General features: G+C 46.5%; 1 protein-coding gene across 2 annotated transcripts in view; it reads left to right on the forward strand.

Annotated features, from left to right (window-relative positions):
* DELE1 (DAP3 binding cell death enhancer 1) overlaps nucleotides 1-14,687 on the forward strand; it is a 113,681-nt gene that overhangs the window by 21,779 nt on the left and 77,215 nt on the right. For both annotated transcript variants that reach the window (XM_073621045.1, XM_073621046.1), the window contains exon 2: nucleotides 3,538-3,646. In XM_073621045.1, the coding sequence (XP_073477146.1) occupies nucleotides 3,538-3,646 (109 nt within the window). The remainder of the gene's footprint in view (nucleotides 1-3,537; nucleotides 3,647-14,687) is intronic.

Raw genomic sequence — 14,687 nt, forward strand, 5'->3', positions numbered from 1 at the left:
GTCCCAGAAGATTGCAGGATGGAAGGGCCGCCTAGGTAGCCCAAGCGGAAGTGGGAGCTCGTCGGTAATCGTGATGCATCGCGGATTTGAATCGAATTGTTGACCAGATAATCGTAATCGAATTGTGAGACCAGTGAGGATGCGCACCCCTACTACAGAAGCAATCAATCAGTCAGATTCCAATCTCTCTGCCATTATCAAGACCAAAGAGATGTCCAGGGAAGCCAGGGACAAGATTGTAGACCTACACAAGACTGGGATGGGCTAAAAGACCTTCGCCAAGCAGCTTGGTGAGAGGGTGACAACAGTTGGTGCGATTATTCGCAAATAGAAGAAACACAAAATAACTGCCAATCTCCTTTGGTCTGGCGCTCCATGCAAGATCTCATCTCGTGGAATTTCAGTGATCATGAGAACGGTGAGGAATCAGCTCAGAACTACATGGGAGAATCTTGTCAATGATCTCAAGGCAGCTGGGACCATGGTCACCAAGAAAACAATTGGTAACACACTATGCCCCAAAGGACTGAAATCTTGCAGCTTCCGCAAGGTCCCCCTGCTCAAGAAAGCAATTGTACAGGCCTGTCCTGAAGTTTGCTAATGAACATCTGAATGGTTCAGAGAAGAACTGGGTATAAGTGTTGTGGAGGAGGAGGAATGCTGCCTATAACCCCAAGAAAACCATCCCCACCAACAAACAAGGAGGTAGAATCATTATGCTTTGGAGTTGTTTTTCTGCTGATGAGACAGGACAACTTCACTGCATCAAAGGGATGATGGACGGGGCCATATACCTTCAAATCCTGGGTGAGAACCTCCTTCCCACAGCCAGGGCATTGAAAATGGGTCATGGATGGGTATTCTAGCATGACAATGACCCAAAACACACGGCCAAGGCAACAAAGGAGTGGCTCAAGAAGAAGCACATTAAGGTCCTGGAGTGGCCTAGCCAGTCCCCAGACCCTTAATCCCATAGAAAATGTGGAGGGAGCTGAAGGTTCCAGTTACCAAACGTCAGCCTCAAAACCTTAATGAATTGGTGAGGATCTGCGAAGTGGAGTGGGACAAAATCCCCCTGAGAGGTGTTCAAACCTGGTGGCCAACTACAAGAAGCATCTGGCCTCTGCGACTGCCAACAAGAGTTTTGCCACCAAGTACTAAGTCCATGTTTTGTGAAGGGGTCAAATATTTATTTCACTCATTAACTCATATACTCTTTGTATATCAGGCCTAATAAAATCAAACTTGCTTTGTGTTTTCCATTAGAAGAGAAGTATGGTATTCTTAAAAAAAAAAAACATACTCCCTTAGGTGGATGCAATATCAGTCTGATGCTGCAGCGGTCCTCTGCCACTTTCGAAACCACTGATTGCTAAATTCTCGGTCTTCAGTGAGCGGAGTCACTGGCTCTCTGCTATGCCCCTCCAGCACTCACTGGAGCACTGGGCTGTGCAGGGGGTGGGAGCAACTGGTTTGGGCTCTCAATGGTGCACCGAGAGACAGAGCCAGCTGCCGGTCCAGGCATCTGGGTGGATCCCGAAAGTAAAGTTGAGATCCATCCTTCCAGAGCTTGGACTCGCTGAGTGACATCAGCTGACAGTGGACTTCAGCTCACTGTCGGCTGAATAAGGGTCACAAGAGTGCAAAACAAAGTGTACTGTTGTGACCCACAGGAGAAATAGTGCTAAAAGAGTTCTGGCCTTTTCTCCTTTTAATTGTACGATGAAATTTGAAGAGTATGCAGATCTCTCGTGTCAGTCATTTTCCTGCTTTGCTCACTAGATCTTAGCTAGCTAAAAAAGCGAAACACTGCTACACTTTTTATTTCTGGATTGCTTTGGCTCCATCTCCCATCTCAAAATTCTTAGATTAATGACCATCTGTACCAAGTTTGTAATTACAACACAATATAAGATCAGTACCAGGGCACTTTTTTTGTCATATAATTCTAGCAGAGCCGCCTTTTATATGGTTTATACAATTAATAGTTTATACTTTACAGGGCTGCCATTAAATCATGGGCATTAAATATTTACAGCCAATCATCCTATGTGAAACAGAGAGACCTTTTCTGCTGTTTGTAAATGTAGGAGCGGGGTAATTGTGAAGATATAAGGGAAGGTCAATTACAGCAGTGTATAATTAAAGCGGGGGTCCACCTATCTATCGTTTTTTTTTTTTTTTTTTTGGAGTTCATTCACAAACTTTTCTTCTCGTGATTATCTACTCACATGTTCTGTGTAATAAGTCCGCCTGTGTCCGATTTTGTTGTAAAGAATAACTTATATAATTCACTGAAGGCGGTTTCCATCTTCATTGTGGGCATTTGAAGCCCACAAGCATGTATTTCCTGGATGCGGTGAATGCTGTGCTCCCAGCATTCACCGAGATGTTGTGATGACGCTGTTGCACAATGCATGCTGGGAAGCCTGAGACTGTGGGAGGTCTGGGAGAGGCTAGAAACACGCCTACTCCCATGGGAGGAAAACCAGGAAGTGCTAAGAAGATTAGGAAAAAAAAGGTAATTACGGCGATTTAAATTTTTTTACACAGCATGTCAGCATCTAGGCAAGGAAGAGAATGCATAGAGATAATGTTCAAAATTTTGGTGGAACCCCACTTTAATTATTTCATTGTATTTCGTATATAGATTTGTAAGTATTGCCTCTAGTGAGTCATCTTTGGATTGGGGGAGCTTAAACTGTTGAAATAAACAAACTTTTTCATAATAGTAGTTTAAGTCCTTGTGCATACTGTGTATGTAGCCCCTGTGCATGAGATTATGAGGTTTTCATGCGAGCAGAAGGCTCAGATGCACCTTTCAGCTTTGCTGTCAGCAGCCAGTAAAAACTGTTTGTTTGGAATATATACCGGAGTTTACACTGCTTTTAGATGCTATAGTGTAATGGCAGTGATCAACGACTTATAGTGGGACTGTTCTGTTTTTGGCTACAGCCGCTCAGCATGTCCACGGCAAAAATCATACACCCGCCCACCCCAGCAAAATTCTGGAAGATGTACATGTATGTGAACAAGCCTAGCTGTGCCGCCCACAGTAAATGTACTGTGGGCGGGCAGCAACCAGTTAGCGCACTCTGAACACCAATCGAAGCACCTGTCCCTAAATAAAATGGTTACCTTACAGCCCTGTTCAGACTGTTGTGTTTGCTTTGCTTCTCTGCTCAAAAATGATACCCTCTGTCGCTTTCATCTTGCTTCAGCGTTTCTCAAAAGCCCCCCATACACATATATCAGAGCTCTGCTTACACACACCTGCAGAGATACAAGAGCTTTAACTCAACATTAGCTTTGCTACACTTTTAAATTAATAATAAATTATTATCTCTTCCCCTTTTGAAAAAAAAAGAAAACCTACACACACAAGGCATTTGCAAAGCTTCATTAAAGCTTCAAAAAAGCACAATGAAGCAGTAGGCGCTTTAATATGTGTTAAATTCAAGTGTAGACTAACCTATACTAAGCTAAGATGCCAGTTGTGTACACTTTACATGAATAATTATATTTTTATACTTCCAGCCCTGAACCGCTGTCATGCTGCCAACTTCCAGGGATGTGTCCATGGAGAAACTGAAGCTTTAAATCCTTCATCTCTTATTCCATTGGGTCAGAATGTGGGTAGCAAAAGGTAAGTTTAAAATGGAGATATTCTTAACCACTTACCGACCGGCTCCTGTACATATGCGTCGGCACTTTGAAGGTGGATATCTCGGTAACGGCAGCAGCTGCTGCCACAACCGGGGTATCCACCTTTACAGGAGCCGGTCGTGTTTCAGATAATGGTGGTCTCTGCGGCGGGTTCGCCGCGAGATCACCGTTATCGGCGGCGGGAGAGGTGCCACCCCCCTCCCGGCGCTCTCCTGCGCCCTCTGCCGCTTACCGGACCTGTCGGTAGCGGCGGAGGCGATCGGGACCTATCACTTCCTCGGTATGGAGACGAGTGAGGCTAAGATGGCCCCCACCCGTCTCCATACCATAGTAGGGCGGAAGCGACGTAACGTCAGCTCTGCCCATTTGCCTTTAAAGGCATATTTTTTGAAGTGGAGCAAAAGCAAGGTGTAAACATGACTGTGAGCTAATTATTTTATTTAGTGACAGGAGCTTTGACTAGTGTTCAGAGAGCTTTGACAAAGCGTGTCCGAAGCCTTGTTTTGAAGCAAGTGTAAAAACTCCTCCTTTTATTGCTTGGCTCTGCAGATTGTCTCTGGATCCTTTCAGATTATGTATAACTTGAATCTTAGAATCATAATATAGGCAAGCAACCTTATCTTAAACTGATATATTATTATTATTTTTTTTCTTTTTTTTTTTTAAATGTCATGCTTATCTGCTCTCTGCTGTGGTTTTGCACACTCCCGACCCGAGGCTGTGTGTGTCCATTCAGGCGTGGAGCCGCGGCTAGGCCCCACCCCCTCCATCTCTTGAATCACTCACTGACTGTGATTGATAGCAGCGGGAGCCAATGGCTCCCACTCCTGCCAAAAGCCAATCAGGAATACGAGTCCCCAGAGAGTTAAGGCTCTCGTGGACATTGCTGGATCGAGAGCAGGCTCAGGTAAGTATTTGGGGGGGCTGTTGCACACAGAAGGTGTGCCTTTATAACCACTTTAAGGGTTTCACCTTTACAGAAAAATCTGCCCCTTTCACACTGCAGTGCCGGGTAGTTTTTGCGGTGCTTCTGAGGCACTTTTCGGACGCTAGCAGGCCGTTTTGTTTTTTTCAGGTCCCGTGACAATGGAACCTTAAAAAACAAAAAGAAAAAACACCCGTTTTGCGCCACTTTCAAAGCGCTGCCCATCCATTTCAATGGGCAGGGGCGTTTTGGGAGTGCTATTTATAGAGCTCCCATGCCACCCCAAAAAAAGCTGCTTGCAGGACTTTTCCTAACGTCCCGCAAGCCCACCGCCCGAGTGTGAAATCACACATTGAAGTGAATGGGAGGCAGTTTACAAGCACTATTTCTAGTACTAAAACGCCTGAAAAATGCCTGTGTGAAAGGGGTCAAAAAAGGTGACATCATTGAGCCCTCTCCCCACCAACCTTCCCTCCTCCTTCCCACTGAGTACACCCATAGCTCTTTTTCTGTACTGAAATTGCTTACTCTGATTCCGGTGCACTTTTTAAAGTGTGCATTAGAACCTGCAGCAAGTCAGACAGGACTCATTTCCTGGCTGGATGGCTTCCAGCATCATCTAGATCTTTCCTCCTGAGCCTTCTGGTCCCTTCCTATTTATTTCACTGTGTTGCAGTTTGTTCAGTCATGAAATTTCAGATTTACATAGCATTACTGAGGGCATTATATGTGTTCTGCATGCAAGTGCAGTCTGTCTATAAATGCCCACTCTTCCAGACTGACATCCATCCATCAAGGCATTTTGATATTTGCTTATCACCTCGCAAGAGCTAGCCCACTGCTTACATCAGAGCTACGAGCGCTTGAGAGGAGTGCTGATGTAGGAAGCTGTGATGTTTTCAGAAGGCTATGTACAGCACCCTGCTGGCCCCTCCCACCAGCCGTGATCTACCTGCATTGCATTGAGAACCTCAGAGACTCAGTAATATCGCTGGATATAAAGTAAGATATGTAAAGAAAACAGGTTTTTAACCGCTTGCCAACCAGCTGCTGCAGTTGCACTGCGGCAACTTGGCTTGGCTGCTCGAATCGCCGTTATGTTACGTCGGTAACATAGATGGCCACTAGGGGGCTCGTGTGCGCCGCCCGAGGCGCGCGCCCCCCGCTTGCTCCCTAAGCAGATGCGAGTGCCCGGTGGTCTCGATCACCGCTGGGCTCCTGCGATCGCTCGGGGCACACGAAGAACCCGGAACTGTGTGTGTAAACACACCAGTTTCCGGTTCTCTGAGCAGAGAACTGACAGATCGTCTGTTCATACAGAGTATGAACAGCGATCTGTTAGTTTCCCTGCACAGTCCCCATCCCCCTTAAGTTAGAACACAAACTAGGACACACATTAACCCCTTCACTGCAAGTGACATTTTTACAGTAATCGGTGCATTTTTAATCGCACTGATCGCTGTATTAATGCCAATGGTCCCAAAAATGTGTCAAAATTGTCCGACGTGTCCGCCATAATGTCGCTGTCCCGATAAAAATCGCTGTTCGCCACCATTACTAGTAAAAAAAAAAAAATAATAAAAATGCCATAAAACTATTCCCTATTTTGTAGACGCTATAACTTTCAAAAGTTATAAATTGACGCTCTTTTTTTTTTTTGTTTATAGCGCAAAAAATAAAAACCGCAGAGGTAATCAAATACCACCAAAAGAAAGCTCTATTTGTGGGGAAAAAAGGACAAAAATTTTGTTTGGGAGCCACGTCGCACGACCGCGCAATTGTCAGTTAAAGCGACGCAGTGCCGAATTGCAAAAAGTGCTCTGGTCTTTGGCCAGCCATATGGTTCGGGGCAAAAGCGGTTAAACCCATACATATATTGTGTGTTCATGGGGGAGACAGAAAGGAACCAGGGAAGTCAAAATATTACTATATTAAACTTCAGCCTTAAAAATTGCCTTTTTATCTATGCCTCCTTTGGCACTGTTGCATTGCAGTAACATGCATTTTAAAGTGTATCTGTTACCTTTTTTTTTTTTTATTTTGGAGAAATGTGGAAAAGGTTAGTCCCCCAATCAAGTTGTAATTGCTGTCTGTGTCCTTTTTGGGGATATTTACTACTTAAGTAATATTGGTGCCTGGTTGTCACTAAGACAGAAAGTGTGAGGAAATCCAACATTTTGGTGTTGTCCCTAGAACAAGATGTAAGGGGAATTCTTCAAACGGGGACACCTGTTCTGGGGGCAGCTGCCAAAACAGGGAATTACTCAAATTTTGGGAGATGTGTACTTTAAATTCTGTTTGCAACTCTGGGACAGGAAGTGAGTGGAAACTCCCCCAATTGTACGCAGATGGCAAAAAAAACGGGCAGTGGTTTTAACTATCTAAAGCTAACAAAGTCACTCTAGAGCTCACTATATACAGTGCATTGAAAAAGTATTCATACCTTTGAAATTGTCCACATTTTGTCATATTACAACCAAAAAAAAGTAAATGTATTTTATTGGGATTTTATGTGATAGACAAACACAAAGTGGCACATAATCGTGAAGTGGAAGGAAAATGTATAAATGTTTTTTTCAATATTTTTTACAAATAAAGATCTGAAAAGTGTGGCACCCCCCCCCCCCCCCCCCACCAGTCAGCGTATTCCTCCAGCACTTCCCTTGCTGCAGACTGTTAGGGTCGGTTCACACATGGGCAACACGACTTTAACACGACTTTAACGCGACTTTGTACCGCGACTTCAACGCGGCTTCAGCGCGACTTTGGCACGACTTCGGCAAATTACGAGGCGACTTCAAGTCGCCTCCATGACGGGCGACTTCGCTGGCGGCCCCCCCCCACCGTACCAGGCCGCATGCCCTCAACATGGGGGGTGCTTTGGGGCATGGGGGGCGCAGTGTGCGCCCCCCCCCCAAAGCACCTTGTCCCCATGTTGATGAGGACAAGGGCCTCTTCCCGACAACCCTGGCCGTTGGTTGTCGGGGTCTGCGGGCGGGGGGCTTATCGGAATCTGGGAGCCCCCTTTAATAAGGGGGCCCCCAGATCCCGGCCCCCCACCCTATGTGAATGAGTATGGGGTACATGGTACCCCTACCCATTCACCTAGGGAAAAAAAGCGTCAATAAAACAAACAGTACACAGGTTTTTAAAATAATTTATTAGGCAGCTCCGGGATCTTCTTCCGACTTCGGGGGTCCTCTTCCGACTTTGGGGGTCTCTCCGCCGTCTCCTCCCGGTGTCCGCATCTTCTGCCGGCTCCTCCGCTATCTTCTGCAGCTCAATTGCTAGCGGTGGTCCGGACTTCTGCCTTCTTCTTTTCTTCCAGAGATGTTGACACGACGCTCTCTCCAGCTGGAATGGTCTCTGAACGCTCCGCAACGGACTTATATAGGTGGTGACCCCGCCCCCTTATGAGGTCACTGTCCCAGGGCATGCTGGGGCTGTGCCGTCATAAGGGGGCGTGGTCATCACCCGGTGACCACGCCTCCTAAAACGTCACAGACCCAGCATGCCCAGGGACTGTGACGGCATAAGGGGGCGGGGTCACCGCCTATATAAGTCCCTTGCAGAGCGCACAGAAACCATTCTGGCTGGGGAGAGCGTCGTGTCAACATCTCTGGAAGAGAAGAGGGAAGAAGATGATCCAGAGGTCCGGACCACCGCTGGCAAAAGAGCGCCAGAAGATAGCGGTGGAGCCGGCAGAAGATGCGTACACCGGGAGAAGACGCCGGAGAGACCCCCGAAGTCGGAAGAAGATCCCGGAGCTGCCTAATAAATTATTTTAAATACCTGTGTACTGTGTTTTTTATTGACGCTTTTTTCCCTAGGTGAATGGGTAGGGGTACCATGTACCCCATACCTATTCACATAGGGTGGGGGTCCGGGATCTGGGGGCCCCCTTATTAAAGGGAGCTCCCAGATTCCGATAAGCCTCCTGCCCGCAGACCCCGACAACCAACGGCCAGGGTTGTCGGGAAGAGGCCCTTGTCCTCATCAACATGGGGACAAGGTGCTTTGGGGTGGGGGGGGCCGCAGCGCGCCCCCCTCCCCCAAGGCACCAAACCCCCCATGTTGAGGGCATGCGGCCTGGTACGGTTCAGGAGGGGGGGGGCGCTCGCTTGTCCCCACCCCCATTCCTGTCCGGCCGGGCTGCGTGCTCGGATAAGGGTCTGGTATGGATTGGGGGGGGGGGGGGGACCCCCACGCCGTTTTTTCGGCGTAGGGGGTTCTCCTCAAGGTCCATACCAGACCCAAGGGCCTGGTATGCCCTTGGAGGGGGAACCCATGCCGGATTTTTATTTAAAATTTGGCGCGGAGTTCCCCTCAAGATCATCTGAGCACAAGTCGCATGCCGAAGTCGGATCATGCGAGACGGCGATCCGACTTTGATCCGACTTCAATGATAGTCAATAGGCTGAAGTCGGATCAAAGTCGGATCAAAGTAGTACAGGGAGTACGCTCTGAAGTCGGAGCGACTTCAGTAGTGTCTATTAAGACGCTAGCGTTAACTCCCATTGAAACTATTTCTGGAGCGACTTGGGGCGACTTGAGGGCGTACAAGTCGGATCCCAAGTCGCCCCAGTGTGAACCGAGCCTTATTTCTCCAGACTAGCTAGCACCACATGGTTAGGCCTGACACTCACACAGCCAGGCCTCAGTGAATTGCCCTTTGCAGGCAGGGACCGCGGGTCCCTATAGTGTAGAAAGTTCTTGTTGCTAACTGTCCTCTTCCCAGCTACTGGACCCTGATGGCTCTCTTCAGGCCCTGCCAGCCAGCCCGGCTGCAATGACCTCTCCCCACTGCCTCTACCAGCTTTGCACATCTAGAGAGTGAAATATTTGCCCATTCTTCTTAGCAAAATTGCTCAAGCTCTGTTAGATTGGATGAAGAGCGTCTGTGAACAGTAATTTTCAGGTCTTGCCACAGATTCTTAATTGGACTTTGACTGGCCCATGCTAACGAATGAATATGCTTTGAGCTAAACCATTCATTTGTAGCTCTGGCCATATGTTTAGGATTCGCTGTCCCAGTAAAATCTTTTGCAGACTCTAATGGGTTTTCTTCTAAGACTGCCCTGTATTTTGCTCCATGTTCCCATCAACTCTGACCAGCTTCCCTGTCTCTGCTGAAAAAAAGCATCCCCTCAACATGATGCTGTCACCACCATTTTTCATGGTGGGGATGGTGTGTTCAGGGTGATGTGCAGTGTTAGTTTTCCGCCACACATAGCATTTTTCTTTTAGGCCAAAAAGTTCAATTTTGGTCTCATCTAACCAGAGCATCTTGTTCCACAATTATAAATTGCTCACACATGGCATGTGGGTATAATGTGAAATTACACCCCAATGTACATACTGCTGCTTCTCCTGACTACAGGGATACCACGTGTGAGACTTTTTGACAGTCTAGCTGCGTACAGGATCCCAAAAACCAATCACCACCTTCAGGCTTTCTAAGGGCGTAAATTTCTGATTTCACTCCTCACTACCTATCACAGTTTCAGAAGCCATGAAATGCCAAGATAGCACAACCCCCCCAAATGACCCCATTTTGGAGAAAGTAGACACCCCAAGCTATTTTCTGAGAGGCATGTTGAGTATTTTGCAGAACTCGCTTTTTGTCACAAAGTTTTGAAAATAGAAAAAAAAATGCATTTTCCTTTGCTTTCTTTATTTTCCACTATATATAGCTGGATGCTAAGGAGGGGGGTGGGAAGCCGGTCGCCGAATCCTTAACAACCCATGAGTCATCAGCTGTCAGCAGGGTTCCCTGCTGACAGCTGAATGTAAAAAAAATAAAATTGCCGGCTAAAAAACAGTGACATTACCAAGAACTGGATGTCCCTCCAAAATTGATGAAAAGACAAGACAAAAACTGGTCAGGGAGGCTGCCAAGAGGCGTACAGCAACATTAAAGGAGCTGCAGGAATATCTGGCACATACTGCCTGTGTGGTACATGTGACAACAATCTCCTGTAATCTTCATATGTCTGGGCTATGGGGTAGAGTGACAAGACTTAAGCCTTTTCTTAGAAGGAAAACATCCAAGTCCGACTAAACTTTGCAAAAACACATCTGAAGTCTCCCAAAAGCATGTGGGAAAATATGTTATAGTCTGAGGAAACCAAAGTTGAACTTTTTGGCCATGATTCCAAAAGATATGTTTGGCGCAAAAACAACACCGCACATCACCAAAAGAACACCATACCCACAGTGAAGCATGGTGGTGGCAGCATCATGCTTTGGGGCTGTTTTTCTTCAGCTGAAACAGGGGCCTTAGTCAAGGTAGAGGGAATTATGAACGGTTTCAAATACCAGTCAATATTGGCACAAAACCTTCAGGCTTCTGCTAGAAAGCTGAACATGAAGAGGAACTTCATCTTTCAGCATGACAACGACCCAAAGCATACGTCCAAATCAACAAGGGAATGCTTCACCAGATGAAGAACTCTGGGATTTTCAAAAAATACCCCATTAGTACACCCCACACACACACACACACACACACAACACTAAACGGTTATTACATTTGTGAAACTTCTTACTGTTTAAGAGATTTTTCAGGAAGTCCGTTTTGTGATTCAAAAAATGCAGCCTGTATTCTGGCAAAGAGGAGGTGTTAGAATAGTGATTGCATCATATCCTCTTCTCTCTCTCTCTAACTGTAATCAGCCTACCTTTCCCATGAATCTTTGGGAAGGAAGTGAATGTGGGAGGTACACTAGGCTTGTAAATGTGAACTCGACCACTTCAACATAAATCACACCCCTTATTCTGCAGCCAGCAAGCCATACATAACACACGCTATGATAGGTTACAGCCTTATAAATGCAAACCAGTGCAACATGTCAGGGACCACCAGAGCCGAATGTCAGGGACAAAAGTAGCGAATGTCGCGGACCTCCAGAGCCAAATGTTAGTCCCACCAGTGCCTCATGTCAGTTCCACCAGTGCAGAGCGGGGATTATTATCAGTATAGATACCCTTTAAATCTGCTAAATACATTCTAGGAGCACCCACACTCTGCCCCCCGCCTGCTTTCTCTGTGCAGAGTGGGGATTATTATCAGTAATCAGTTGTATGACACAGCGGGGATCTCCCACTGTGTCAGTTATAATATACGAGAACACCGAGCACTGATCTCCCGTCCTCCACCGTTATGATTGACAGCGCACAGTGCGCTGTCAGTCATAACAGCGGGAGGTGAGACATCAGCGCTCGGTGTTCTGATATGCTATACCTGACAGTGGGAGATCCCCGCTGTGTCATACAACTGATTACTGATAATAATCCCCGCTCTGCACAGAGATAGCAGAGGGGGCAGAGTGGAGGTGCGGACCACCAGGCAGGGAGGAGAGAGGAGGACACCTCTTCCATGGGCGGCACAGACTGGGGGCTGGGAGACCCCCTCCACCCACTACAGGAAATGGAACTCCCTGCACAGCTTTCAGAGGACTACCAGGGGGCGTGCCAGACTGCTGCCTGAGCTCAGGAGAGAGATAGAAGCCAGCGGTCTTACAAACAGGATGTCAGCAGCCAATAACAGTTTTTCAGCAAGTTCAGCAGTCTATTACAGAATATGGACGGCAAAGTTGGTGAAGGTAGGAGATCAGCAACAAGAACATGGAGAAAACATTTTGGCCGGAGTTCTGCTTTAAAGTTTTGGAATGTTCCCAGCCAGAGCCCAGACCTGAATCTGATTGAAAATCTGTGGGGTGATCTGAAGAGGGCTGTGCACAGGAGTCGCTCTCGCAATCTGACGGATTTGAAGTATTTTTGCAAAGAGTGGGCAAATATTTCCAAGTCAAGATGTGCCATGCTGATAGACTCATACCCAAAAAGACCGAGTGCTGTAATAAAATCAAAAGGTGCTTCAAAGAAGTATTAGTTTAAGGGTGTGCACAGTTATGCAACCATATTACTTTAGTTTTTTGTTTTTACTTCCCTTCACCTAAAAGATTGCAGTTTGTTGTTCAGCTGAGTTGTACAGTTTATAGGTCACATTCAAGGTGGAAAAAGTTCTGAAATGATTTATATTTGTATGTTTTTTTTACATCGCAGAAACCTGACATTTTAACAGGGGTGTGTAGTATTTATAATATATAAATGTTTAGCAGAGACCCTAGGGCAGGGATATGCAATTAGCGGACCTCCAGCTGTTGCAGAACTACAAGTCCCATGAGGCATAGCAAGACTCTGACAGCCATAAGTATGACACCTAGAGGCATGATGGGACTTGTAGTTTTGCAACAGCTGGAGGTCCGCTAATTGCCTATCCCTGCCCTAGGGAATAAAATGGCAGGCAGTGCAAATTTTTTATATGTCACTTGCCACTTGTCATTTGCACAGCAATTTTTCAAACGCAATTTTTTGGGGGGAAAAAAACACTTTAATGTATTAAAAAAAACCAGTAAGCTCAATACCTAACATGTCACACTTTAAAATTGCGCACACTCGTGGATAGGGGTGCAACGGATCAAACAACTCACGGTTCGGCTCGTTCCTCGGATCAGGAGTCACGGTTCGGATCATTTTCGGATCAAAAAAAAAAAAAAAAAAAATCTCCCCCACTGTGTAATATCCACGTCATCTCCCCCACTGTAATATCCACGTCATCTCCCCCACTGTAATATCCACGTCATCTCCCCCACTGTAATATCCACGTCATCTCCCCCACTGTAATATCCACGTCATCTCCCCCACTGTAATATCCACGTCATCTCCCCCACTGTAATATCCACGTCATCTCCCCCACTGTAAAATCCACGTCATCTCCCCCACTGTAATATCCACGTCATCTCCCCCACTGTAATATCCACGTCATTTCCCCCACTGTAATAATATATTAGCAGGGTATTGGCAGAGTATTGTCAGGGTATGGCAGAGTATTGGCAGGGTATTGCAGAGTATTGGCACTGCTGCCATCTGATCTCTCCCCTCCACTATACAGATCAGTACACAGAGGGGAGAGAGGAACCGGCGTCATTTGACGGAGCGATCATGTGGTAAACGGCCACCGGGTGTACCAAGATGGCCGCCGCTCCGGAGCTAGGCCGAAGCCGCGGCCTTTCCTAAGGCCGAGGCGGCGGCGCGCTCCGCGGAGCGCATGTGTGCCGAACCGAACAGGTTGAACCGTTCGGATCATGGATCGGTGACAATCCGTTGCACCCCTACTCGTGGAATGTCGCCAAATTTCGGTACTTAAAAATTTCCATAGGTGACATTTTAAATTTTTTTTTTTTTTTTTCAGGTTACAGGTTTAGAGTTACAGAGGAGGTCTTGCACTAGAATTATTGCTCTCACTCTAAAGCCCCATACACACTATCAGATTTTCTGCTGATTTTTGTCTTCAGATTTACCAAAACCATGTATTGCAAGGGCCTGCCTGATTGCATACAAATTGAAACTCGTAAGGTTTGACCTAATATTATATGGTTTTGGTAAATCTGAAGGCAAAAATCAGCAGAAAATCTGATAGTGTGTATGGGGCTTAAGGGTCGTGGCGATACTTTACATGTGGTTTGAAAGTATTATACATATGCGGACACAACTTACGTATGCATTCGCTTCTGCGTGTGAGCACGATGGGATGGGGCACTTTAAGATCTTGCCTCTAGGCTGGAAAGCCTGAGATCATTCTCTTGCTTGCCAGAGAGCGGCGGGGGAGGGGAAGACGTCCCCTCCCGCTGCCTGTAAAAACAATCAAGTAGCTGAACAGCTGCTATGATTGCTTTTACTGTGCAGGGATTTGCCAGGAGAAAACAATGATATCTGAATGCAGGCATCATTCAGATATCACACTGAAAGCCCAGGACGTCATATGGCGGCCTGTGGTATAGAAGTGGTTAAAAAAAAATGTGACAAAATATTACAACTTCAAAAAAACAAGCCATGCCTCTTACTAAATGCTTTAAGGCCCTTTCACAGACCGCTCATGTCTATTTTTCAGGCGGATCTGATCAGGCCACCCATTGTCCTCTATGAGGAGGTGGATGTCAGGGGACATTTGTCCCGTGACTCCCACCTGGCATCCGATCCAACAAAATCAGCTGAAAACAGACGTATGTCGGATGACAATCAAATGGAAAGGGAC

The sequence above is a fragment of the Aquarana catesbeiana genome, linkage group LG03 (assembly GCF_042186555.1).
Source record: "Aquarana catesbeiana isolate 2022-GZ linkage group LG03, ASM4218655v1, whole genome shotgun sequence".
Taxonomy (NCBI): Eukaryota; Metazoa; Chordata; class Amphibia; order Anura; family Ranidae; genus Aquarana; species Aquarana catesbeiana.